The sequence below is a fragment of the Myotis daubentonii genome, chromosome 4 (assembly GCF_963259705.1).
Source record: "Myotis daubentonii chromosome 4, mMyoDau2.1, whole genome shotgun sequence".
NCBI classification, from domain to species: Eukaryota; Metazoa; Chordata; class Mammalia; order Chiroptera; family Vespertilionidae; genus Myotis; species Myotis daubentonii.
In genome coordinates, this window is record NC_081843.1 from 36,302,916 (window position 1) to 36,329,201 (window position 26,286).

Consider the following 26,286-nt stretch of genomic DNA (forward strand, 5'->3'; position numbering starts at 1 on the left):
ACATTTTTACTGGTGTGATTGCAGATTACGCAGTTGTAAGTAATAATACAGAAATCTCTCATGCACTTTACTCAGTTTCTCCCAATGGCAACATCTTACAACACTATATAGTGCAGCACGGTATCCTGCCCAGGATATTAACATTGACACAATCCACCAATCTTACATACATGTCCCTAGTTTTACGGTACTCATTTGTATGTTTTTAGTTTTATGAAAGTTTGTCATTTGTGTGGGTTTGTGTCTAATTCATTAGCATCTGTTTTGTAGCCTTGCAAAGGAGATAAGACATGGTCAAGGGTTTATACGACGTGGCAAATCTAATAGGAGAGCCCGGAATAAACTAGAGTCTCAATGGACTCTACCCTCAGGCTAAAGAGAATACAAAAATAGTACCTCACACCCTTTCACTTCTCAATCCACTCTTCCTTTAATCAAGCAAAGGTGAACTATTCTCACGAAGGTAAATAAGATCCTCTTGGAGGTAAATCCCATGAACAATTTTCAATTCTTACCTTTTGATTTTTTTCCCCCCTTCATCATTGGGCCACTCCTTCCTTGCTGAAACCACCTCTTCTCTTGGCTTCATAATATCAGATCCCTTGATTCAGACATGAGTAACTTGAAAAATGAGGTCCACCAGAATCCATTTTGCTGGTGAGGGTGGTCACAGAGGCACCTAGTTTTATTTTTTATTTATTTTTAATATATTTTTATTCATTTCAGAGAGAAGGGAGTGGAAAGAGAGATGGAAACATCAATGATAAGAGAGAATCATTGAATGGCTGCCTCCTGCATGCCTCGTACTGGGGATCAAGCCCAAAACCTGGGCATATGCCCTTGACAGGAATCGAACCTGGGACACTTCAGTCCACAGGCCAATGCTCTATCTACTGAGCAAAACCATCTAGGACAGCACCTAATTTTCAATAGTGGTGGTGGTTGCAAGAACCGGCTCCTGGCATGGAAAGGGCATCCTTGGTACAATGTAAACCATAGCAGGAATTTCTCCTGCTGCTCAGTAGGACATCAGTGGTGCTGGTGGCATAAAGTACAGTTCCTGGAAGCTTAGCATTTGGGCCTGCTTCTCCAGTCTCCCAGCAGTATGTGGGCTACTCAAGGTCCTTTTATTAATACCCCTTACTCATTAATCAGCCAGAATTGGCTTCCATTTCTTGAAAGAACTTGGATTAATCAGAGTGTGTGATTATGTGCCTGGTAACTACAGGTTCATATGTTAGATGCTATAATAGAAGTGAGCTATGAGAATGTACAAGACAGACATGTAGCTCAGCCTTTGTGGTCTAGGGAAGATTTCCACAAAGATACCTGAGTTGAGTTTCAGAAGAAGATCGTGGATTACCTAGGCACAGAGTCACAGAAGGGCACTCCAAGCGGAGAAACAGTTATGCTCAAAGCTACACAATATTTTCAAGTCGGGAATGGGCTGAGGCAAGAGGTCGGATGGCAGAGTTGAACAAGAGGATCCCTGAGGACTTTATATACCACGCTCAAAGTTGTTCCCTGGACTAGTAGCAGGGCTAGAGCCAGGCCTTTCAATGTATACTCTGGGACAAGGTAGATGCCGGAAATCACCTGGCTATGGCTTTAGGTGAGTACTTATTTTATATTGGCACCCAGCCTTGCCTGAACACTCAGGGAAGAGTCAGCTGCAAGTGACCATAGCCTGTCATGGAACCTGCTGACCTGAAAAGAAACCAGCAGGCCGGACCCCTACCTTGCAGTCTCCTGAGCCTCGCTCCCTTCCCTTAGCCCTGGCAACTCTGATCCTACTCAGCCAAACTCCCATTCCCCTCAGGGACCTTGTTATCTCAAGTTCTCCCCAAAACAACTCAACTCCCGTCCCTGTGTCTTCTACCGTGTAGTTAACAGGGAGTTAACAAAGTTGTGTCTTACTTTCCTGGGAAAGAAAACCTTTTGTATCCTTTAGCTTTGACCTTGCTGCTAGAAAACTTAAGGCTAAATTTACTGCTCACATGGCAAGTGGGAAGAGGAAGTTATTATTCTTCGTCTGGGGGTTTGGACCAAACTGTTCTACAGTCATTAAGCTCCTCTTGCCTACAGCCTTATTCCCACATTTCTTCTTTGCTGTTGTGTTCTCTGCCTCTAAGTTTATTCTGCTAAGAAGTGTGGTTCTCTCTTACTGCAGCTGCCCTTTCCCCACATTTGACCTTATTCTGGGCACTTGAGTGGCCACATCATCCATGTGTTTGCAGGTGCCATCAGCAGGATGTTACCCTGTGAATTGCTATGAAGAGAAGAATCACGACTTTATAGAGGAATGAGAGAAAGAACAGGAAGTGTTGAGAAGTATCCTGCAATGAGGTAAGAAGGCTTAGATTTCAGAAAGAAAATGAGAGCAAAATAGGATGAAAGGGTGGATGCAGGTTTAGGGAATAGGGCATTTAGTGTGATTATCAAGCAACCAGTATTGATTAAAGTCACAATCTGGCCCTAGCCGGCTTGGCTCAGTGGATAAAGTGTCGACCTGCAGACTGAAGGACCACAGGTTTGATTCCAGTCAAGGACATATGCCTGGGTTGCAGGCTTGAACCCTAGTAGGGGACATGCAGGAGGCAGCCCATCAATGATTCTCATCATTGATATTTCTATCTCTCTCTCCCTCTCTCTTACTCTCTGAAATCAATAAAAATATCTTTAAAAAAAGAAAGAATATAGTATCCTACCCCTACGTAAAAAACAACAAAACTTTAAAAATAAAATAAAAATAAAATCACAATCTGGGCAAATTACTGGTTTTAATGTGTGGAATACAATAAGGGCATGAGATATGAGGTCTGGCTTTGAGAAAGAGATGTGTGCAGGGCTTAACAAATAGAATGTTGAGTATGAGACAGCATCTGAGTGGTCAGGAAGGTAGGAGACTCAGGCAGTTATAAAAAAGAACAATATTGGATAGGACTTCAAGGAGGAGAAAGTGGTCAACAGTTTAAATACTGCTGAGAACTTAAATATAATGAATAAGGAGACCTCAGAGATGACAATTAGCACAGGAAATCTTGAAGGAGAACTGGGAGTAGATTCATGGCTGAGAGGGGATGAAATGAATCTTTTATTCTGAGAATATTTGGAGTATCTCTAGGATAGGATATTGGATGTCCACCTTCCACAAGCCAGTAACCAGTGTCCAAATGGGCAGGTCCAGCAATGAGGGTTAAGGTGTCTTGGATCACAGTGCTGTAGCAATAGGCCCAACACTGGCCCTGTGGTTCTGTAGCCCAATTCATGCTTTTCCTGAATATTCATTTTCATTCATGTACTGGGGCAAAGGAGAGAGGGAGGTGACAGTGGGCAGTGGCAGCAGCCCCAGCCACTATGGTGCCCATTCCCTTTTTGCCTCAATGGACCACTGCCTGATGCAAGGTAATCATCTAGATGGCCCTGAATGCATTGTTGGTTGGGGAATCATGTACACTGATTGCCACCCAAATTCCAAAAGTAAGTTCAAGTGTATCTACAGTAGTAACGTATTCACCCATCAGCTGAACAAACTTCCCTGCGGAGGCTTTGCTGGCATCCCTTTGGGATTTGAGTTATGATGTCACTCTGCCTGGTGCATCATTTGCGATTAGGTTGATTCCTCTTCTTGATCTTCTCTAGCTGAATGTATCTTCTTAGGTCCTAAGGCTGCGTTGGAGAGTATATGAATCCTGTAACCGAGTCCAGGAGTGAAAAGGATCAACTGAGTGGTAGGATGTCTGGATTTCGAAGGAAGAGTGGTCTGGGTTCCTGGGTTTTCCATCAGCCACAAGAAGTAAGTGCTGAAGAGGAAGTAAGCTCCCTACTAAATGATAGCGAGGAATAAAAGCGTAGGCAGCAGCTGCTTTATGAAGTCAGAGAGGTGATCACTGTCTCTGCCCTAAGTTAAGTTCTCTTATTATTTGCCTTTGGTTTGAGATGTTGAATAAACATGATGTGGTATTCATGCTGGAAGCAGATGCCTAAGAGTGCAGGATGACTGGGTTTATTAGAGCCCTGTTGGTGACTTTTATTTTTATTATTAAAGAGAGGGAAACATCAATGATGAGAGAGAATCCTTGTCCTGCATGCCCCACACTGGAGATCAAGCTCACAGCCCGGGCATGTGACCTGACCAGGAATCAAACTTTGACTTCCTAGTTCATAGGTCCACACTCAACCAACGCCAGCCAGGCTGTTGGTGGCTTTTAGATTTTAAGGATGTCTGTACAACATTATAGATACAAGAAGGTAAGGGTGAAATTTCTAGGTGCTTAAAAGAGGTGAGAGGGGTGAGAAGGTAGGTAGAATTGGAGGCTAAGGTCCCACCAACAGTGTTTCAAGAAAAGAAATAGTCCTGCCTGCAATTCCCAGTAGGGGGCATGCAGGAGGCAGCCGATCAATGATTCTCTTCAATCATTGATGTTTCTCTCTCTCCCTCTCCCTTCCTTTCTGAAATCAATAAAAAATAAAAATAAAAAATTTTTTAAAAGGAGAAATAACATGGAGTGTATCTGGAGTTTGCTAATAGCAGTTGGGGGATGGAATCTCTTTCATACATTTATTCCTGCCTTCCATCCTCATTTGGGTGGATCTTAAACATGTCACCAGCCACCAAGTTTGCCCAGGTGGCCTGTGTTGCTACTATACTGTATTCCTGCGTTGTTACTGCTTTGCATTTTTATGGTGCCTCATAATTTTTTAAAAAAATACGTTGTATTGATTTGTAGAGAGAGAGAGGAAGGGAGAGGGAGAAAGATAAAAACATTGATTGGCTGCTTTCTACACGCTCCCTACCAGGGATCAAGCCTGCAACCTGGGCATGTGCCCTGACTGGGAATCGAACCAGCAACCTCTTGGTGCATGGGACAAGACTCAACCAACTGAGCCACACTGGCCAGGGTGGGGGGCCTCATAATTTTAATTACACTTGCATATCATATCTTACTCAATCCCTGCACGGATGCTATTGGTGACAATAATAAGGAAAAGTACAATGATACTGGTGACACCACTCATTTGCTATACTGTCCCCTAGCCCAGGGCTCTTTGCAGCTCTACAGTAGAGAACAGGCAGAAGTTAAATGCAGAGGGTCAAAAGCAGTTTCAGTTTATCCTCAGCTTGATAGTCCCCCAAACTGGAGCCAGGTGGTCACTGAGTCAAGTGGCATTAGCTCTTTGCCACCCCCAGGATTCATGCTGGACAGTGGAAAGCCTGCTTCTCAAGCTCCAGGCCAGGTTTCCAGGGAATACATACATCTCTCTCTGACTGGAGACAACCTGGATAAGCCCCGAGCCTCTGGGCCCCATATAAGTAGTCCCCTGGGCCCTCCTGGGATTTGCTCCTGGGCCACCTGGTCCTTCTTCAATCTTGTTGTACTTGAACATGTCACCAGCCACCAAAGCACACCTAGGAGTGTGCCTGCCTTTGCCCCCACGTAATCTTGCCCTTCTCTGAGGTCCAGCCTCAGAGGAGGAGGAAGATAATTTCTCCATAAAAGGACACTTTTAGTTTGGGAGAGGTTGGGTGTGGTAAACACAGTCCCTTCTTCTCAGTGAGATGTCCACCGAGACCAGATGCTCTTGATTGTACTCCTTTGTCTATTTACATTTTTTGCCATGATCACGTATAAATTAGGACTCATTTCTTCCAACTTATTTCACATTTCTCATTTATTATACTTTATTTCTCTTTCCCTGCTTTCCAATGAATGAATCAATTTTTTTCTGATGATTTGAACATTTTACATTCTATTTTAGTCTTTTTTTAATTTATTTTTTTTATTGTTGGCAGTATTACAGATTTCTCCCACTTTGCCCCCTCCATCCAGCCCCCACTCCAACCCAGCCCTTTGCCACACTATTGTCTGTGTCCATGGGCTGTACACATATGAGTGTATGTTTTTTGGTTAATCTCTTCCCGTCCCTCCAATCTGCTCCCCTCTGAGATCTGTCAATCTGTTCCTTTCATTCTTGCCTCTGGACCTATTTTGTTTGTCAGTTTATTTTGTTGTGTTCCACATATAAGTGAGATCATGTGATATTTGTCTTTCTCTGACTGGCTTATTTTGCTTAGCATAATAACATCCAGGTCCATCTATGTAAGAGATCCTTCTTCTTATAGCAGCATAGTATTCCATTATGTGAATGTACTACAGCATTTTTATTCACTAATCTACTTATAGGCACTTGGGCTGTTTCCAGATCTTAGCTTTTGTAAATAACACTGCTCTCTCTGAACATAAGGATGCATACATTATTTCTGATTGGTGTTTCAGGGTTCCTAGATGTATTCCCAGAAGTGGGGTCACTGGGTCAAAAGGCATTCCATTTTTAATTTTTTGAGAAAACTCCATACTGTTTCCACAGTGGCTGCACCAGCCTGCATTTCTATCAGCAGTGTAGTAGGGTTTCCTTTTCACTACATCTTCACCAGCACTTGCTCTTTGTTGATTTCTTGATTGTAGCCATTCTGGCAGGTGTGAAATGATACCACATTGTCATTTTAATTTGCATGTCTCTGATGATTAGTGACTTTGAGCATTCTTTCATATGTCTATTGGCCATCTGAATATCCTCTTTGGAGAAGTGTCTATTCAGGTTCTTTGCGCATTTTTTATTGAGTTGTTTGTCTTTATGGTGTTGAGTTGTATACGTTCTTCATATATTTTGGAAATTACCTCTTATCAGATGTATCATTGGCAAATATGTTCTCCCATACAGTGGGTCACTTTTCATTTTGTTGATGATTTCTTTTGCTGTGCAGAAGTGTTTTAGTTCAATGTAGTCCCATTTGTTTATTTTTTCCTTTGTTTCTCTTGCCCTAGGTCAGTGATGGTGAATCTTTTGAGCTCGGTGTGTCAGCATTTTGAAAAACCCTAACTTAACTCTGGTGCCATGTCACATATAGAAATTTCTTGATATTTGCAACCATAGTAAAACAAAGACTTATATTTTTGATATTTATTTTATATATTTAAATGCCATTTAACAAAGAAAAATCAACCAAAAAAATGAGTTCGCGTGTCATCTCTGACACACATGTCATAGGTTTGCCAACACTGCCCTAGGTGATATATTGGTGAAAATACTGCTTTGTGAGATGTCTGAGATTTTACTGCCTATGTTTTCTTCTAGGATTTTTATGATTTTTTTCAACTTATATTTGTCTTTTATTCATTTTGAGTTTGTTCTTGTGTATGGTGTAAGTTGGTGGTCTAGTTTCTTCCTTCCTTCCTTCCTTCCTTTCTTTCTTTCTTTCTTTCTTTCTTTCTTTCTTTCTTTCTTTCTTTCTTTCTTTCTTTCTTCTTTCTTTCTTTCTTTCTTTCTTTCTTTCTTTCTTTCTTTCTTTCTTTCTTTCTTTCTTTCTTTCTTCTTTTGCATGTATCTGTCCAATTTTCCTAACACCATTTGTTGAAGAGACTGTCTTTACTCAATTGTATGCTCTTGCCTCCTTTGTCAAATATTAATTGACCATAATAGCATGGATTGATTTCTGGGGTCTCTATTCTGTATAATTGATCTATATGCCTGTTCTTGTGCCAGTACTGGGCTGGGGTTTTTTGTGGGTTTTTTGGTGTGGGTTCTGTGTGTGTGTGTGTGTTTTGTTTTGTTTTGTTTTTGTTTGTTGTTTTTTTTTTTTTGTTAATCTTTACCCAAGGATATTTTTTCCATTGATTTTTTTTTTAAGAGAGGGGAGTAGAAACAGAGAAACATTGATGTGAGAGAGGCACATCTATTGGTTCCCTTCACACAGGCCCTGACCCCGACCAGGGATCAAGCCTGCAACCAAGGTATGTGCCCCTGACCAGAATCAAACCCGAGACCCTTCAGTCCATGAGCCAACACTCTAACCACTAAGCTAAACTGGCTAGGGACAAGCTGTTTTGATTACAATGGGTTTGTAGTATATTTTGATATATGATATTGCAATCCTTCCAACTTTGTTCTTCTTTTTCAAGACTGCTGAGGCTATTTGAGGCCTTTTTTGGTTCCATGCAAATTTTTGAAATGTTTGTTCTGTGAAATATGGCATTGATATTTTAATAGAGTCTATAGATTGCTTTGAGTAGTATGGACATTTTAATGATGTTAATTCTTCCAATCCATGAACACAGTATATGATTCCACTTGTTTGTATCTCCCTCTATTTCTTTTTTCAATATCCTATAGTTTTTTGAGTACAGGTCTTTTACCTCCTTGGTTAAGTTTATTCCCAGATATCTTATATTTTATTGCAATAGTAAATAAGATAATTTCTTTAGTTTCTCTGAGAGTTCATTATTGCTGTATAAAAACACCATCAATTTCTGGATATAAATTTTGTATCCTACTACCTTGCCAAATTTACTTATTAAATATAATCATTTTTGGTGGAGTCTATTGGGTCTTATATGTATAATATCATGTCATCTGTGAATAATGACAGTTTTACTTCCTCCTTCCCAATTTGGATGCTTTTTATTTTTTCTTCTTGTCTGACTGCTGTGGCTAGGACTTCCAGTACTATGCTGAATAAGAGTGGTGAAAGTGGAAATCGCTGTCTTGTTCCTGATCTTAAGGGAAATGCCTTTAGTTTTTGTCCATTGAGTATAATGTTGGCTGTAGGTTTGTCATATATGGTTTTAATTATGTTGAGGGATGATCCCTCTATTCCAACTTTGCTGAGAATTTTTCAAAAATAGGAGCTTTGCCTTAACCAGTTTGGCTCAGTGGATAGAGCGTCGGCCTGCAGACTCAAGGGTCCCAGGTTCGATTCTGGTCAAGGGCATGTACCTTTGTTGCGGGCACATCCCCAGTAGGGAGTGTGCAGGAGGCAGCTGATTGATGTTTCTCTCTCATCGATGTTTCTAACTCTCTATCCCTCTCCCTTCCTGTCTGTAAAAAATCAATAAAATATATTTAAAAAATAAATAAATAAATAAAAATAAAAATAGGAGCTGGATTTTGTCGAGTGCTTTTTCCATGTCTATTGATAGGATCATATAATTTTTAAAATATTTTTTATTGATTTTTTACAGAGAGGAAGGGAGAAGGATAGAGAGTTAGAAACATCGATGAGAGAGAATCATCAATCAGCCGCCTCCTGCACACCCCCTACTGGGGATGTGCCTGCAACCCAGGTACATGCCCTTGACCGGAATCAAACCCGGGACTCTTCAGTCCCCAGGCCGACGCTCTATCCAGTGAGCCAAACCAGCCAGGGCTAATTTTTATCCTTCATTTTTTTTATGGTAATATTTGCAAATATTGTACCAACCTTGCATCCCTGGAATAAATCCCACTTGGTCATGGTGTATGATCTTTTTATTTTTGCTGGGTCTGATTTGCTAATATTTTGTTGAAGATTTTAGCATCTATGTTCATCAGGGATATTGGTCTATAATTTTCTTTCTTTATAGAGTATCTGTTTTTGGAATTAGGATAATGTTGGCCTTGTAAAAAGAGCTTGGAAGTCTTCCTTCCTCTTGATTTTTTGGAATAGTCTGAGGAGGCTCTAATTTTAGTCTTATGTTGTTACACTTATGTTTACTTACCCCTGTTTTCTTAAGTCTATCAATATCTGTATATTCACTCCTGAACAATACAAATACTATCACATCCCTTAATCTTACCCCATGCACCACCTCCATTATGTTAATATTGTCCAGAAGTTAGTTATGAGTTATATGAATACACATATTTTCCTTCTCTAATCTTTGTTTTTCCTCATTTTTATGGAGATATAATTTATATATAGTCAAATTCACAGGTCTTAAGTGTATAATTAATTTGGACAAATGTAAGTATTCATATAATCATCACCCAATTCAAGATAAAGGACATTACAGAACACTATAAATTTTCTTTATGCACCCTTCCAGTCAACTCTTTTCACTAGAGCCAACTGCTATTCTGATTTCTATCATCATAGATTAGTTTGTTGCTTCTAGAATTATTATTAAGAGAATCATGTAATATGTACCTTTTGTGTTTGTTGTTGCATTTATCAGTTGTTTTATTTTACTTTAAATATTTTTATTGATTTTAGAGAGAGGGGAAGGAGAGGGAGAGAGAGACAGAAACATCAATGGGAGAGAAACAAGGCTGCCTTCTTCATGCCCCCTACCCAGGATCCAGCCTGTATGTGCCCTGGGCATGTGACCTGACCGGGAATCAAACCGACAACCTCTCAGTGCCTGGGATAATGTTTAATCAACTGAGCCACACAGGCCAGACACTTGTTTTATTTTATTGCTGAGTGCTATTTATTTTATGAATCTATCAAAACTTGCTTATCTATTTTTCCATTGGTGGATATTTACTTTTTTTTCAATTTGGGAATATTATGAATATGGCAGCTATCAACATTCTCACATAAGATTTTTGTGGACATGACTAGAATTGCTGGATCATAATTGCTCTAAGGGTGTGATGCAACTTCTCCACTGGCTACCTGAACTTCTACAAAAGCCTTCTCATCCATGGATGATTACCAGAGTTGATGTTCTTTGAGTAGGTAAATGGTAGGAAACTCTTATTTCATCATGTTTATGATGTCATTCCTCCTGGTTTTACACTTTTATCTACCTAGTGTCTTGGTCACATACCAGATGTCTAGCAAACAAGTCCAGGCTTCTACAGACCTATTTATCAAGCAGCTCAAGTGGCACAAGATTGTGGTTGTGGGATCAGTCATTGCAATTTGGGTAAGTATGCCTCTTTCCACTTGTCTCTGTCTATCCATAGAGCATGAACCAGTTACTTTCTAGGCAAAAGAGGCTCTCCATTTCGACATTCCATTTTCCTGTTTCTAATCCATGAACAGAAGTGTCATGGAGGGACTAGTTCATAGAGAGAGAATGAGCACATAGTATCAGGTAGAAGCAGCTGTAAGAGTATCCAAAACACTAGCCCAAAAGAGTTATTAGAGGGGAAAGTAGAAACCTAAGCTATCTATGCTTTCTATATCCCTGAATTGTTATATTTCTGTCCTAATTCTCCTGGCTCTTTCCAGTTCTTAAAACTAAAAAGGCCACTATTACCTCCATACCTTGTCTAAGGATACCCTCTTCCCTCTTCCTACCTGGTGCACGTGTAAAAGTTTCCTTTTCCTCTTGGTTCTGCTTTTTTAAAAAAGTTGAATTCTTTAAAAAAAAAAAAAAAAAAGGAGCTTTACCAGGAATAATTAAGGGAAACAAGTAAAAGAAAACTCAAATACATAAATCTATGTGTTTACAAAGGAAAACCATTTGAACAAAGGACAAAATATCCTTTCTTATTTTTAGTCCAACTCAGGTCTGTATCAGTATTTTTGGAAGTGTCAATGAAGTACTGATGGGGTGGTCATAATAATCTGGCCACTCAGTGTAGTATAGATTGCCTGTTTATATACTTTGCCCATTTTTGTATTGAATTATTTATCTTTTTCATGTTGATTTGTGTTCATTCCTCCTGTTTTCTGGGTTTAATCCTTTGTCTATTATATATGTTGCAAATACCATATTTTGTCAATTCTAAGATGTTTATTTTTTCATACTTGAACATTTCTGAAATTGAGATGTGTCTTATAAAATATGGTATCTCATGTTGCAGTCGACTGGGGGCAGAGTTGGCTTTGCAGTAGTCATAACCTGAGGTATATTTGCCAGGAAGCCAAGTTTCAGAGTCCTTCATTTATATAGATCTCTTCCAAGACCTTGGGAAGGATGCTAACACTGTCATGTGTTTTTGTAAAATTTACATAGTAAAATATTTTAATCTCAACTTGGTAAGGTCATTATCTTTCTATTACAGCTTCCTTCATGTCAGGGGATGTTGGAGTGGTCAGAGGCTCTCTTTTTCTTTTCTTTTTTTTTTTTTTTTTAGAGCCCATTAAAGTAAGTTTGAATTGAGGAACATTTAGTTTTTATTTAATGTGATTTTCCATCATTCCTGCATATAGTTAAGTTATAGCTAAATGTCTTGGAATAGGAATGGCTTCCAAGAGCACTCCTATCCCACACTGTGCCAGCTCAGCATCATGACACAAAGAAAGAGCCAGAGATCCTATCATGATATTAGTGTTTCCTGTGACACTCAGCACCAGGATTATGTGGGGAGTGGAAGACAAACAAGGTTTGAAATGGCCTTTCCTTTCTTATTGCAAGATGTTTGATGCATCTCCAGGCACCGAATCCACATCCCAGGTGGAAATAAAATAGGGCAGCAAGCTGGTCCCTTTTATTAGGTGAGTGGAAGCTGTCTCTGATACCTCTCTTCAGATCTCTCCTCATATCTTACTAGCCAGAACTGGGAAACTCTAGAGAAAATTGAAAAAATGTGGAATGTGAACGTCATTATTGGCTTGGACCAATAACAATGTATTGCATGATGATAATGTATCACATTTAGCTTTATTCTACCCCAAATAAAAATGGGATATTGGATAGGCAACCAACAGTGTCAGTCAGAAACACTCTCCCCAAATCTAGACACTTGGAAACCTGCCTTTAGGAGAGCTGGATCTGCACAAAAGACACACATATGCAGAATCAGTGTTTCACATATGCAGGTCCTGAGAGTTCAGAAATGGGGGAAGAGAGAAAAGAAGCAAGAAGGGCCTCCATGTCAATAGGAATCTTATATTATCACCACACAAAACTCACACCCACTTGATTTAGAAAATGATGGCAAATTCCCCCTCTTCTGAGCAGCAAACCAGAAAACAAAGTTCCTAGAGCCCTGTACGTAGTATAATCCAACCTCTGGTTTTGCCAAAGACCAAAGCTGAGCTTCAGAGGTATCTGAAGATAAGTCAATAGGCAAAGAAGAGAAAAGTTTCTTGGTTTTAGCCCCACCAGACTACTAGTTGCTCTGCATAGAACAACTTATGAGCTTAAATTTTATTGGGAAACTTCTCCCACTGAGAGTGATGGATGGTGTCCTGCGCGTACAACAGCAGCAGGGGACATCCACCTCTGCATGTTGCTTCCTCTTGCAGAGGAAGCGGTGTGGGCTATTGCTTTCCTTTCAAAAAATGTGAAAATCTGCAATAACAAATTTAAAAAGCATGTGAAAATGTGCAGTAACAAGACCCTCAGCATCAGCTCTTACTTGAAGGGTCCATCTTCCCCCTATCATGTATGTTTAAAACTTCTTAATTTCCTGTTCCCCACTAAGTTCCATGGTCCTGATATCCAATTGCTGCATACACTGTGGGTTCTGCAAGTGGCACGATGGACCAAAATCCATCACCATATCTTTGTCTTCTGTGGTCTGTGCAAAGGCTATGGCCACTGCCTCTTGCATGGAAATCGCTTTGTCCCATGAAACATGCCTCCAGGGAGGTAGTTTCTGTCTCAGCCCATGTTGGTTTCATCTTCAGCAGATTCCTGAACTACATCTGGTGGCTCTGAAGCTTTTGCCTCATTCTAGAAATATTCTCCTATTCTTCCCTACTAACCCAAACCTGTGCCTAGTAAGGAAAACAGGGAAGATTGTATGTCCAGACTCCACTACAGGCAAGAGTGGTCAATGAAACATAAGTAATAATATAGGACTTTTTAAGCTATTTTGGTGCTATATCATTCCTCCTTCCTGCTGATCCCAAAGTAAACATGATGGCTGGCGCTCCAGCAGCCTTCTTGGGACCAGGAGACAACTGTCAAAAGATCACAAAGACCTTGCCCTTACATCCTTAAGATACTGAACTAAGGCCACCAATTGTCTATTTCCAGACAGTTACTGTGAGAAAAATAAACCTTCCTTTGTTTATGTCACTGAAGATAGTGTCTGTTACTACCAGCCAAAAGCAATTCCTACCTAACACATTTGCCTTTCTCCTATTTTTGCATTTTTCAGTATTTGAGTAACCTGTGTTACTCAATATCGGCAAAAATATTTCAGTGTCACATCATTCTTTGTAGAAGAGGGTTTGTTTCTGGCATGATATTTCTCTCCATTGTTCGCTAGTCACTTCAGAAGGTTTCAACTATGCTTTTAATATTTTAACATGCTTTTTAAATTAGTCCATTTTCCTCTCCTTCATTACTGCCTTTATATGTCACCTTTTTCTTTGCATTCCCCCCCCCTTTTTTTTTTAACCAATTCTTATCTACCTCTAGAGAGATGAGCCCCCTCAACCTGACCTAGGGTGGAGGTGATATACTTTGGAATACAACACAAACAAACCCCTATGCTCTCTTGTCTTGGTAATCTAACTCTAGCTTTAGGAACAGATCGTTAGATCAAAGTCAATAGCAGATGCCCAGTTTTTGCTTGTTGAAGCCCAAGCAGTTAAAATATAGCTTCAAGACAGTTGCTATAAACCACGATGTGCCTGCAGGGACCAGAAGCCGGTGCTTACTAAAGAACATGCAGCCAGTTTAGGGAGGACCTAGTTGGAGTATAAACTTGAAATAATTTTAATTCTTCCCATTGTTGCCATCAACTGTCTGTTAAATGCTATCCTTCCCTTGAGTTTCCTTAACCACATCTCAGTCTAATTCCATACATTTTAAGTCAATTTCAGTTCTTATATCAGTCGAGTTTGTCTGTCTAAGACTCAGTGCTATTCATTTGCAACTTCAACCTTATGTCCTATTTAAAGCTCCTTCCCTTCTCCCTCCTCCCCTCTTGCCAAGTTCAGCTAAAGCGCCCGCTGATTTGAGTTGGAGAGAGAGGCATGCTCTGCTCACACATACCTTTCTCATTCTTCTTCCCTCTATTTTCCCTTCGATATTGGGAAGAAAAACCAAGAGACTGAAAAGTAAGCAGGTTCCTTCCTATCACCAACCTGCGTGAAGTGGACATTGCTTCTTGATCACAGTTGCTGACCATCTCACTGGCTATTGGCTTGAAGAAGGGGTGGTGGCTCCAATAGGTCCTGTGGATAAAGGGCTTAATCCCAAGCCACTCCCAGAGTCATCGGTGGGCTCTCGTGGTTCTCCATCATATCATGTCTCATTCCCCAATTGCATATGTCTCTTGACCGCATGGTACATTGGTCTCTGGTCAGACAGTGGCCACCCCAGTTCTCGGTCACAAACTGCACCAGCAACTCCTGTGATACGACACAGAAAAATTCAAATTCCAGGGACTTAGTTAAGGGCCCCTAGGATAGGTCTCAATACTTGGCATGAAGGAAATTTCTCCTTCTGCCCCTTCCCCTCTGTACCAGTTCTCCCTTCCTGATGGGCTTCCAAAGTATTTGTTTCCTGTTTGTGTTGATTTTATCCGGGAGAAATGTAAGGAGAGGTGTTTGGGCATCCCTAGTGCCCTGACCCGTGTGAGACCTGGTAATATCTAATGGCCAGGAGTGTGTTTATGTAACTTAATGTCTATGCTGTGAGGGAACTCTGAGAAAGAGGGTCTAGATCCTTAATGCTAAGGTGTAGTCAGAAAATAAATCAGACGCAGGGTAGATAAATGCTAGAGACCACCAAATGCTGATGGGCCTTCTAACTGGATTAACTTCCTTCCCTGGGAAGAATTGCTAAGCACTTGTACTATGATTTTGAGCCGTATGGGTGTTTCCTGTGAAACAAGGCCAACTTAGGTTTGTGCTTACCTGGGACTTGGATTTTTGTTGGGGGCTGAAGAGAACTGGAGACCCAGCCTACACCCTCCCCCAAACCCCATTCGTTCTGCACATGGCTCACCTTTGTGCCTCAGGACCCCTCATATCCACTCCATCAACTGTTCCTCCTTCTAAGTCCAGGTTGGACATGTCTAGTAGAGACAGGGGTTGTGGAAAGAGAAATAGAAGGGGAAGGTGGATTTACTCTGGTTTTGGAGTCCAGAGAGAAGATGGACTTGTAAGGAGTGGGGAGGGCTAGAAATGAGGGGTGGGGGTGGGTCCAAGCCTGGACCCCCTCTGGTGGCAGTGGAATGTGTGTGTCAGAGGTAAGCAGGTGGTCAGCAGAAGCCAGTAGGGACCAGCAGTCAGAGCTGTTATTTATTCTCTGGGATTTAGCAAAACTCACAGAAATATGGTTTTAAACATGAGATGGTATTTGCAGATGTGTGTGGTGATGGCTCAGACAACAGCTTTGGGTCAGAAGCAGCAAAAAGGAAGGCAGATAGGATCCCTGAGACCTACCAAGCAGAGGAGGACTAAGTTTGGTAAATTGAAAACTTCTTTACAGAAAAAAATATGAAGAGGCAAAAATCACTGACTGGTTCCTCTTTTTCTCCCCACAGATCTTGTATATCAGGGTTTCCTGGCCTGATAGTGCTGTCCCTCTGTCCCCAAGGCCTCGCCCTGCCCGCAAATCCTCTGGCTCTCTCCCCCAGAAGCTCTCGGACCTGACCCACCTTCTGCACTGGCCTCTCACTCCAGGAGATGGGGGGGACCTTTTGACCTCCACCAGCCCTGAGACCTCCACCTACCACCTGAAGGGTCCTGCGCAGGCCAGCTATGCCCTGGGAGGCTACTTGGAGGCCATCCTTGTTGCCAGAGACCATAGGGGCAGGCCCAAGACCCACGGTGGGGATCTGTTTAGGACAAAGCTGTTGGGTCCTGACTTGAAGGCAGGGGTCCCTGGGGATGTCCAGGATCTAGAGAACGGCACATACCTGCTGTCCTTCCCCCTTTTCTGGTCTGGGCAGGCCCAGGTGCAAGTTCGGCTAATCCACTCCAGTGAGGCAGTTGGGGTTCTTCGAAGAATCTGGAGGGACCAATGGGCCACAGTCGATTTCATGGGCTATTTTCGGGGACCCACAGGATATGAAGAAACTGTGACTTGCAATATTAACCCCCTGTTAACTGGGGAGGAAGAGTCTACCTGTCACTATAGGGATGAAGATTCGGGGGAGCTCTGGTTCTGCGCTCGACCACCCACCCTGCCCTGCGACTCACTGGTGGGACATTCAAGTGGACGTTACTGGAATGTGACCACACCACAAGAGGAGGCCCTGCTGCTGTGGTAAGAAACCAAGCATTCTTGGAAACTGCCCCAACTCCTAAATCCTGGTCCCTACGAGTCTTCTGCCTGAGTCCCTGCCCTTATCATTCTCTATTCACTCCTACTATGTACACCTCCTGAGCACCTATTATATGCCCATGCCAAGTGCTGACTACTTATGCATAATCATCAACTTCCCTGCCTTCTACACATTTTCAATGAAGAGATGCATGCCTTTTTAAAACATGAAGTGTAATAGGTGCTTAACTGTATGCACTGCCTGGTTTGAAGACATGGAGAAAGGGCACCCCATCTGGTCTATGACGGTAAGGGCAGGTGACAATTTAGCTGAAACTTAAGGAGGAACCACAGACCCCTGGCAAAGGAGAAGTGTCCTAATCCCCTCCCCCCTTCTGATGGCCCCTGCAAGGAGAGATGTAGATTTAGAAGTCACCGGCATGTATGGTCAGAGAGTAGAGAGGATGGATATGATTTCACTGAATGAGACAGAAACAGAGGCTGCAGCCTGTAAGCCAAGCAAAAGAGGCTGAGAATTGTCCTCAGTCTCAGGGAGCAAGCCTCCTGGGTGGACAGAGAATGGGATTGAGGGAGAGGAGACCATGAAAACAGACTTGCTCACAGTGAGCCCTTCTGGCCTTGAGATCAGAGGCAGGGCTGGTGCTGGAGAGCCCCCAGGGATGAGGGAAGCATTTTTTAAAATGGGACACCCAGGTATCTGGTCTCCAGTAGAGACAGTATAAGAAGGAAGCAAAAACAGGGTCCCAGAAGATGGCTGAGGGTGGGGGTGGGATGGGGAAGAGAAGAAGTGGAGGAACACCCCCTCTGAGGGGGAAGAAAGAGAAGAGGCTAGAGCCAGAGGCAGAGATGTTTTAGGTGGGAGGACTGACAGGTGAGGTGTCTGGTGCTCTGTGACCCCAAAGAGCATGGAAGTTATCACTGCTGCTATGAGGATAAAGCACCAAGGCAAGCTGAGCTGGAGACACCCGAGGTGCCAGCTCCACCAGACACCCATCTCTGGAGGCTCTCGGCCACTCTTCTTGTCTGGAAAATTCCCACTACCATTTACCTCCTAACTTAAAAATTTAGCACCAGGACCAATTTTCATGCTCCCTTTGGTCAGAAAGGGAGAACCACCTATCTCATTTGCATTAGTCAACTGGAAATAAATCTAAGATTCAATACTGACATCCTAGTCTCAGGATGTTGCTTGGAGGAAAACCCAAGAGTCTCCGGAGTGAGACTGTGAGGTTTGAATCCCTTCTCCAACTGTCACTGTTTGCCAGCTTGTATTCATGTGACCTCTAGCAAGTTACTTATCCTTTCTGTACCTCTGTTCTCTAATTTGTAAAGGGGATAATAATAATACCACTGTCATAGACTTGTGGAAGAAACTAATAAATTAATGTGTGTAAAGGGCTTAGAACTTTTATCATCTGATTTCAGATGTTTGCTTCTCTTGAGTCTTATCCCACCCCCAACTCTGTGCTAGATACCATCCAAAGTCCTGGAGGTGCTGGGGAGAGGAGAGCAGGGCAGGATGGCCTCATCCTGCAGGAGCTAACAGTGTACTGATGGAATACAGGCATTAAACAGATAACCACACATGCGACAAATGTGCAGTGGGCATGCATTTGCAACCCAAGCTCAAGTGTTTTCTTTACATCAACTTTAGTCGAATTTTGAGGACGGCTGCAACAGGGCTGGTGAGGAGTGTTCTCCTTGTCTAGGGCTCTGCCAAGGAACTGACACTTGACCATGAGGGATCTTCCCTTCTTTAGTCAACTGTCCACACTGGTCACTTCAAAGTGTCCATTGTCCAAGCCTGAATGGTCTTGAGCTCTGCTAGGACAGGCATCGCCAACTGGGTCCAGAGCCCCTGGAATAATCCCACACCTGCTTCCTGAAATGTTATACCTCTATGGGCCACCAGGGCCCTAACACTCTTAGGATAGACCATGCTTGCACATCTTTCAAAATTCCAGGAATATTTTCTTGCACTCCTCCTCCTCCTCTCTGAAAGTAAATTCCCTCTCCTCTATGACACAACCTCTTCAATCAGTCCATCCCTTCTTTTAGCAAATGCTGACTGCACACCCCTTATGAGTATGGCTCTGCTGAAGACACTGGGAAAGCAGCAGTGAACAAACAGACAAGGACCCTGCCCTGGTAAAGCTTACATATGACCGAAGAAAGAGATGATAAACAATAAACATAACAATAAGTACATTACATAGGATGTTAGAAGAAGATCTGTACTATGGGAAATTTTAAATATGGAGGAGGTGAGTGAGGACTAGGAGTATGTCCAGGGCAGGTTGCAATGTTAAATAGGGGGATCAGGGTAGACCTCGTTAAGAAGATGACATCTGCCCTGGCCGGTGTTGCTCAGAGGATAGAGTGTTGGCTCGGACACTAAAGGGTCTCAGGTTTGATTCCAGGTCAAGGGCATGTACCTAGGATGTACCTGGGTTGCAAGTTCCATCCCTAGCCCAGACAACTAGAGATTACCCCTATAGCCCAGAGCCCACTGAAATTACTCAAACTATTCATTCCTAAACCTACTCAGCTGTTAACCTTTCCTCATCCATTCCTTCCTGCAAAAAACACAATAAAGACTTTTGCCCACATTTTCTCCTGCTCCTTATGCCTCTTGACCAACCCTGGTGCTTCCCCCATGTGGCCCTGCATGGTGCATCATGTCCCCGCGTCTCAGGACTGTACCACTATTTTTTCCATGGCGATCATCTCCTGATCTATTGACCTTACCATATCTAAATAAAACCAAAATACTAGGTACATTTTTTTAATTTTTTTTATTGATTTCAGAGAGGAAGGGAGAAAGAGAAATGTCAATGATGAGAGAGAATCATTGATCGGCTGCCTCCTGCATGCTCCCTACTAGGGATGGAGCCAGGACTTGGGCATGTGCCCTGACTGGGAATAGAACCATGATCTCCTGGTTCATAGGTCGATGCTCAATCACTGAGTCACACCAGACTCCTAGGTACATTTTAAAACATCTGCTTTCCACACTGATGAAATCCTGAGGCCAGGAAATTCAAAAAGCCTGGATCCCTGAACTCTAGTTTCTAGCCCCTCTCTAGTCCTAGAGCCCTCACTGTTTCCCAGAAGCCCTGACTCTGGACAGGTGCCCTTGACTTTGAGAACTTCCTTTTCCCCAAGAACCCCCATTTCACCTTAGCCCAAGATTCCTTCCTATAACACATTTCCATTAAGGATTCCTTTCTTGCCAATTGGTTTCTCTTCAGGAATGTGACAGACAAGGTCCTCCCTCAGGGTATTTCTCCAATCTGGGTGGCCAAGGAGAGCGATAGGAGCCTTGGTAAGTAACACTGGGGCCTACAGAAAAGGCAGCACTTACCCCGTGCCTGTAGCTTTAGTTTTCTTCTGTGTCCACTGATTGTTTTGCTTACAAACAACTGCTTACAGTGCTGTCTCCCAAACAACTGTGCCATCCTGGGATCCCGGGCCCAAAGCCCTCTGGCTTCTTCCACCGAGGAGTGTGGCACTCTCTTTCCTGCTCTGGCCGCTCCTTCTCCACTGTTGACAGCATCCTGGGCTGCCTGGCTGGTCACGTCGTCCACATGATGGGGGACTCCACGCTGCGGCAGTGGTGGGAGTATCTGCGTGACACTGTGCCTTGTGAGTGGCCGTGAGGGGAGAGGGCACAACTCCTAAGAGAAAAAGAGCAGAACCAGGGCTTTGAGAAGGCATAAAGCATCTACCTGGATTCAGGAGAGTGATATAAAAGGACAGGACACCTGATTCCCTTAAGGAAGGGATGGGAAACAATGCCCAGATTATGCATAATCTCAATAATTAATCAGAAGCTCTAACAGGAGAGTAGATATGTTTGATGAACCATGAATAGATAGCCTTGGCTGGAACTAATTAGTTGCTTGGGGGATACTGGAGGAATAGAGTTGGAATTTAAGAAAATAATTGTAGAGAAACCAGGGGTTTTGTCTTGTGACATTTGGGAGACACCAACTGTTTTTAAGCAGTTTTTGGTTTGTTGGATAGACTGGATTGAAAAAGAAAGATCAAAGACAAGTCATAAGACAATTGCATGGTCAACATGTGAGGTGAAGAGAGGCTAAATTGGTACAAGAAATAGAGTAACAGCAGTAAAGGAAGTAATATGCTGGAAAAATTCACAGTCTTGTTAACTGATTGGCTCTGCAATGAAGGGAGGTGATCAGATCACTATGGATAACCATAAAATGAACTCAGAATAAAAGTCACTGGCATGCTTACTAGATATGGGAGCAAGAGACAGGAGTGGGAGAAGATGACATATTTATTTTATACCTTTTCATATTGGATTAAAAAGGTGGGGGTCGGGGTCTCTGTGGAGCATGTGGATGAGGCATTTGAAGACATGGGATTGGAAGTGCATTTAGATGTCTGAGCTTCAGACAGACTTTGGTATTTATTCCTCTGAAGATAGATGTTCAAGGAGGTGAGAATGTCACACGGGGTCTCTGCCTTTCAGGCACAAGCTCCACAATATAACATAACAGGAATGAAGGGATATGCTTTATTGGAGAAAGGGGCAACCTGAGAGTCAAGGAGAGGAAGAGCATCAGCTCCCAGCCCCGTCCCCCACTTGTCCTCCCACCATCCTACAGAGAGGTGCGTGGGGCCCACAGGGTGGGTCTATGTGCTCTAGTGGAGGAGACCCCCCCCCCCCGCCCTCACACATACACGCATGCCATAGTTCTTCCTTCTTACCTACAAACTTCTTGGCACAAGATACATGTGGGCTGCCATTTGCTCACAGAAGTTAGAAAACACCTGCTGCCTCCCCCTGGAGACCTTGAGGCCTGTGGGACGTTGACTCCTGCTTGAAGGGTTGACGCTCCCACCGCCCAGGAGGGTGAGCCTGGATGCAGCCCCTCCCTTTAGAAAAAAAGGGAGCTCTACTCCCAACTAATTCGATGTCTCATCAACGTTGAGTGACTTCCCAGGATCATTTTGGGACAATTCTGCTCATGGCCGGGTGGAGTGGGTGAGTTTTCTAGCCAAAAGCTGTTTTTAAAGATGAATGGAAGCTCATGACAGAGTCTGGGAAAACCAGAGACTGTGCTAGTTGATCTGGCACCTTTCTGTGGACTAGAGAAAGGTGCCCCTCTGTGCCCACACAGCCATGGAGCACACGGTGGGGCGAGCAGGTAGAGACTTCGTGCAAAGAAAGTAAGGGCCTTTTTCTGTTGGTGTGTATAGCTCTCTGCCAGGGCACATGACAAAGCAGACAGACTGTATTTCAGGAGTCTCAGGCCCCCTGGGCTGGCCACCATTCTGCAAAGACATAAACTGGGCAACCCTGAAACTCTAGCCTGACTCAAGCCTTTATACAGGGGTGGAACCAGTGAATGAATCTGAGTTGGAGTGTTAGATCTGCAAGGAGACTGTAGAGAGTGACAACACACTGCTAAGAAAGGGAAGGGATTCCAAAGGAAAATCAATAAGACAAAATGCTCAAGGAGCCAGGGAGATGAAGGACTGAGAACTGGGTCTTCAGACTTGGTAACTAGGTGGTCACTGACAATATTATAGATTAAGGAGAGCAAAATCAATGGTTGGGCCATAGAATGATGGAGGAAAATGGTGCTAAATTTTTAAACCAGGAAATACAGTCCTATATTAACCCCTAAGCCTTTTCTCTTGTCCTCCCTACAGCCCTGAAGCCGGTGGATCTACACGTCACGTATCAGACAGGGCCCCTGATGGCCGTAGAGACCACTCGGAACATAGTGCTGCACTGGCGGGCCCACGGCTGGCCCCTGCGCTCCCTCCGCACACCAGTGGCCTCCCTGCACTCTGTGGTCCAGGAGCTGGGAGGCCTGGCTGGGGGCCCCCACACCGTGGTGGTGCTGGGGCTGGGCGCACACTTCACCACCTTCCCTCCATCCGTCTTTGTGCAGCGACTGGCAGGGATCCGGGCAGCTGTGGCTGCGCTGCTGGCCCGGGAGCCCCATACTCTGGTGGTCATCAAACTGGCCAACACTGGCTACAAGTCCGTGTATGGCAGTGACTGGTTCACCCTCCAGGTGAACCGGCTCCTCCGAGCTGCCTTTGCTGACCTCCGTGTGGCCTTTGTGGATGCCTGGGAAATGACCTCCAGCCTGGCCCTGCCTGACAGCATCCACCCAGTGCGGCTCATTGTCCAAAATGAGGTGGACTCCCTCCTCTCCTTCATCTGCCCCACCTGAATGCTTCTGCCTTGGGCTGTGTGGACAGAGAAGCTAGTGTGATGATCAAGCCTGCAAGCTCTGCCTCTCAGCCCGTTATTCCCCTTGTCTGACCTTTCTAATGCACTGAATCCATGTCATAATTCACACAATTGTGGATTTTTCAACTTGTTATTTAGACCATTTCTTTTACATGTTTGAAGTCCATGTTGTTATGCATTACCAGGAAATCTGACACAAAACAGCCAGCTTCAAGGCATCACTTGTAAAATCACTGGTTTTTTAAAGATAAAGAAATAATCCTTTAAGCATTTAAGCAAAAAAGGCTTAAGTCACTTACAAGAGGAAAACTTAGATTGACTTAAATCAATGGTTCTCAACCTTGGCTGCACATTAGAATCACCTGGGAATCTTTTTTTAAAATCCTGATTTCTGGGCCTCATCCTCTAGAAATTCTGTTTCTTTGTTATGGGGTGGGGCCGCAACATTAGTAACAAAGAAACAGAATTTCCGGTTGATGAAGCCCAGAAATCAGGATTTTAAAAAGATTCCCAGGTGATTCCAATGTGCAGCCAAGGTTCAAAACCACTGACTTAAATTAATCAAAAACAACATTAAACCCTAACTAGTTTGGCTCAGTGGATAGAGCATTGGCCCGAGAAGTGAAGGGTCCCGGGTTTGATTCCGGTCAAGAACAAATGCCTGGGTTGGTGGGCTCAATCCTCAGTAGAGGGCATGAAGGAGGCAGCTAATCAATGATTCTCTCTCATCATTGATGTTTCTCTCTCTCTCTCCATCTCCCTTCTTCTCTGAAATCATTAAAAAAATATTTACAAAAACAAAACACACCAAAAAACAAACAAACAACAAAAACATTCAACACTAGAAGCCAGTGGAACAATGCTTGCAAAGCTGACAAACTAAAAAAACTTCAGAAGTTTGCACTTAGCTAAAGTATTATTCAGCTACAAAGGCAACAAACATTTCAAATATGTAATAGCTCAGGAAATATAGTTGATGTCCTAAAAGAATAACAAAAGTCAAACTTCAGTCAAACAAAACATTACTGATATGGCCCAGCAATTTCACTTCTGGGTATTTATCCAAAGGAAAGGAAAACACAGAGTTAAAAAGATATCTGGGCCCACAATGTTCATTGCAGCATTATTTGCAATAGCCAAGACATAGAAACAAGCTAAGTGTCCATCAATGGGTTAATAGATAAAGAAAATATGGCATGTATAGGCAATGGAATAGTATTCAGCCATAGAAAAAGAGAAATATTGCCATTTGCGACAACCTAGATGGACTTTGAAGATGTTATGCAGGTGAAGTAAGTTAGACAAAGGAAGGCAATTACCATATGATCTCACCTATATCTTAAATCTGAAAAAAACAAGACAAAAATTAGATCACTGATACAGGTTATCAGAGGTGAGGGAGGGGCATGAGTAACATAAATAAAGGGGGTCAAAAGGTACAAACTTCCAGTTATAAAATAAATAAGTCCTGGGATGTAATGACTGCATGGTGACTATCTATACTAATAAAAGCATAATATGCTAACTAGACCGGGAGACCTTCTGGACGTCCTTTCAGACAAAGCCATGGTAATGGGGCTGAGGCAAAGGCGGTTAGGGGCGATCAGGTCAGGAGAGGGCGATCAGGCCAGCAGAGAAAGGCAGTTGGGGGCAATCAGGCAGGCAGGCAGGGATCGGGCCTAAACTGGCAGTCGGGCATCCCCCGAGGGGTTCCAGATTGGAGAGGGTGCAGGCTGGGCTGAGGGACAACCCCTCCCCCCCATGCACAAATTTCATGTACCAGGCCACTAGTCTACTATAATAATCTATAATAATAAAAATGTAATATGCTAGTTAGACCAGATGTCTTTCCAGACATCCTTCCGGACGAAGCTGGGGCTGCGATGGAAGCCCGGGTCCTAAGTGCTGGAGGGAAGCCAGTGCCAGCAGCCAGGGGAAGGAAGGCCTAGCCTACTCTTGCACGAATTTCGTGCATCGAGCCTCTAGTAGTAAATAATACAGTATTGCATGAGAACTTTATCAGCACCTCGTCTCTGGAGGAGTCAGATGAAGGCAACTGAATGGGGTCCACTGGAGAACCTTGGGACTCAGGAGGATTGCTCTATTCAGAGCTAGTTGGTCAACCTTCAACTTTAACCTTCAACTTTTACCACATTCAAATCAATGAACTAACTGAAAAACTGTGATTAATAATTCATCATTGTTTTGTACTATGCCACTTGCTGGAGTGTGGTTTGAGCATCTAGAAGTAGAATTTTAATAATCATTTTAGTCATACTGATTTTCCCACCTATAGAATTTAGTACCTACAAATAGTTCTCCTATGTTGAGTAACAGAAATGTTTAGAGAGTGAGGTGTCATCATTACAAGTATATTGTAATTAAATATGAGTTAAAAATCCTTAAAAATGTTGTATTGTATATTTTAAAGTTGCTAAGAAAGTAAATCTTAGAAGTTCTCATCACAAGAAAAAAATTTGTAACTATGTGTGATGATGGATGTTAGCTAGTTATTGTAGTCATCATTTCACAATATTTGTATACATTGGATCATTGTGTGGTAGACCTGGAACTAACAATGTTATTTGATAATTGTATCTCAATTTAAAAAATAAAAGAGGGTCTTTCTTGGGTTAGTCATTTGATACACTTTCCCAATGATATATTTCTGTTTTTGCTTTAAAAATAATTAATTAATTAATTAATTAATTAATTAATTCAAATGTCAAAGAAAAAAAAACACTGCATTATAGCAATTTGTAAAGTTTTAGCCTCGCTGGTGAAATAATGCTAAAGAATAAAGGTGAGATACATACGTACCCGCTTAACTTCCCACTCTCCCTGCCCTCCTTATGGGAGTTATTTTACCTTAATATGGCACAATGTGTCTCAGTCACATCCACATCTTCACAGCTTGGGTCTTAAGAACTTGAACCTGTGTCAGCTTCCGGTTTTTACAGAGTTCTTTCATAAGAACAAAAGAAACCTTTTTGCTATTTATTCACAGTTTTTACCTTCCCATTTAAAAGGCAAAAACGGGTCCTCTCTCTTTCTCTCTCCCTCTCCAGGGAGCACTCCAGTGCCATTCCCTTCCCTCTCTCCTTCTCCCACAGGCAGGCATCCCCTGACCTCTAAGGGACTCCA

General features: G+C 42.8%; 1 protein-coding gene across 4 annotated transcripts; it reads left to right on the forward strand.

The window, feature by feature from the left end:
• Window positions 1-92: 92 nt before the first annotated feature.
• On the forward strand, window positions 93-25,791 carry LOC132233281 (NXPE family member 3-like). Of its 4 annotated transcripts, XM_059693693.1 has the most exons (8): window positions 93-657; window positions 2,238-2,346; window positions 3,643-3,796; window positions 10,574-10,688; window positions 16,162-16,886; window positions 20,156-20,229; window positions 20,337-20,549; window positions 22,590-25,791. In XM_059693693.1, exons 4-8 carry the CDS (start codon window positions 10,593-10,595, stop codon window positions 23,120-23,122), a joined length of 1,641 nt encoding a protein of 546 aa, XP_059549676.1. In that variant the 5' UTR covers window positions 93-657; window positions 2,238-2,346; window positions 3,643-3,796; window positions 10,574-10,592; the 3' UTR covers window positions 23,123-25,791. The 4 variants fall into 4 exon arrangements, with proteins under 4 accessions (XP_059549676.1, XP_059549672.1, XP_059549674.1 ...); XM_059693689.1 differs by lacking the exon at window positions 3,643-3,796; XM_059693691.1 differs by lacking the exon at window positions 3,643-3,796 and having other exon boundaries at window positions 93-463.
• The last annotated feature ends 495 nt before the right edge of the window (window positions 25,792-26,286 follow it).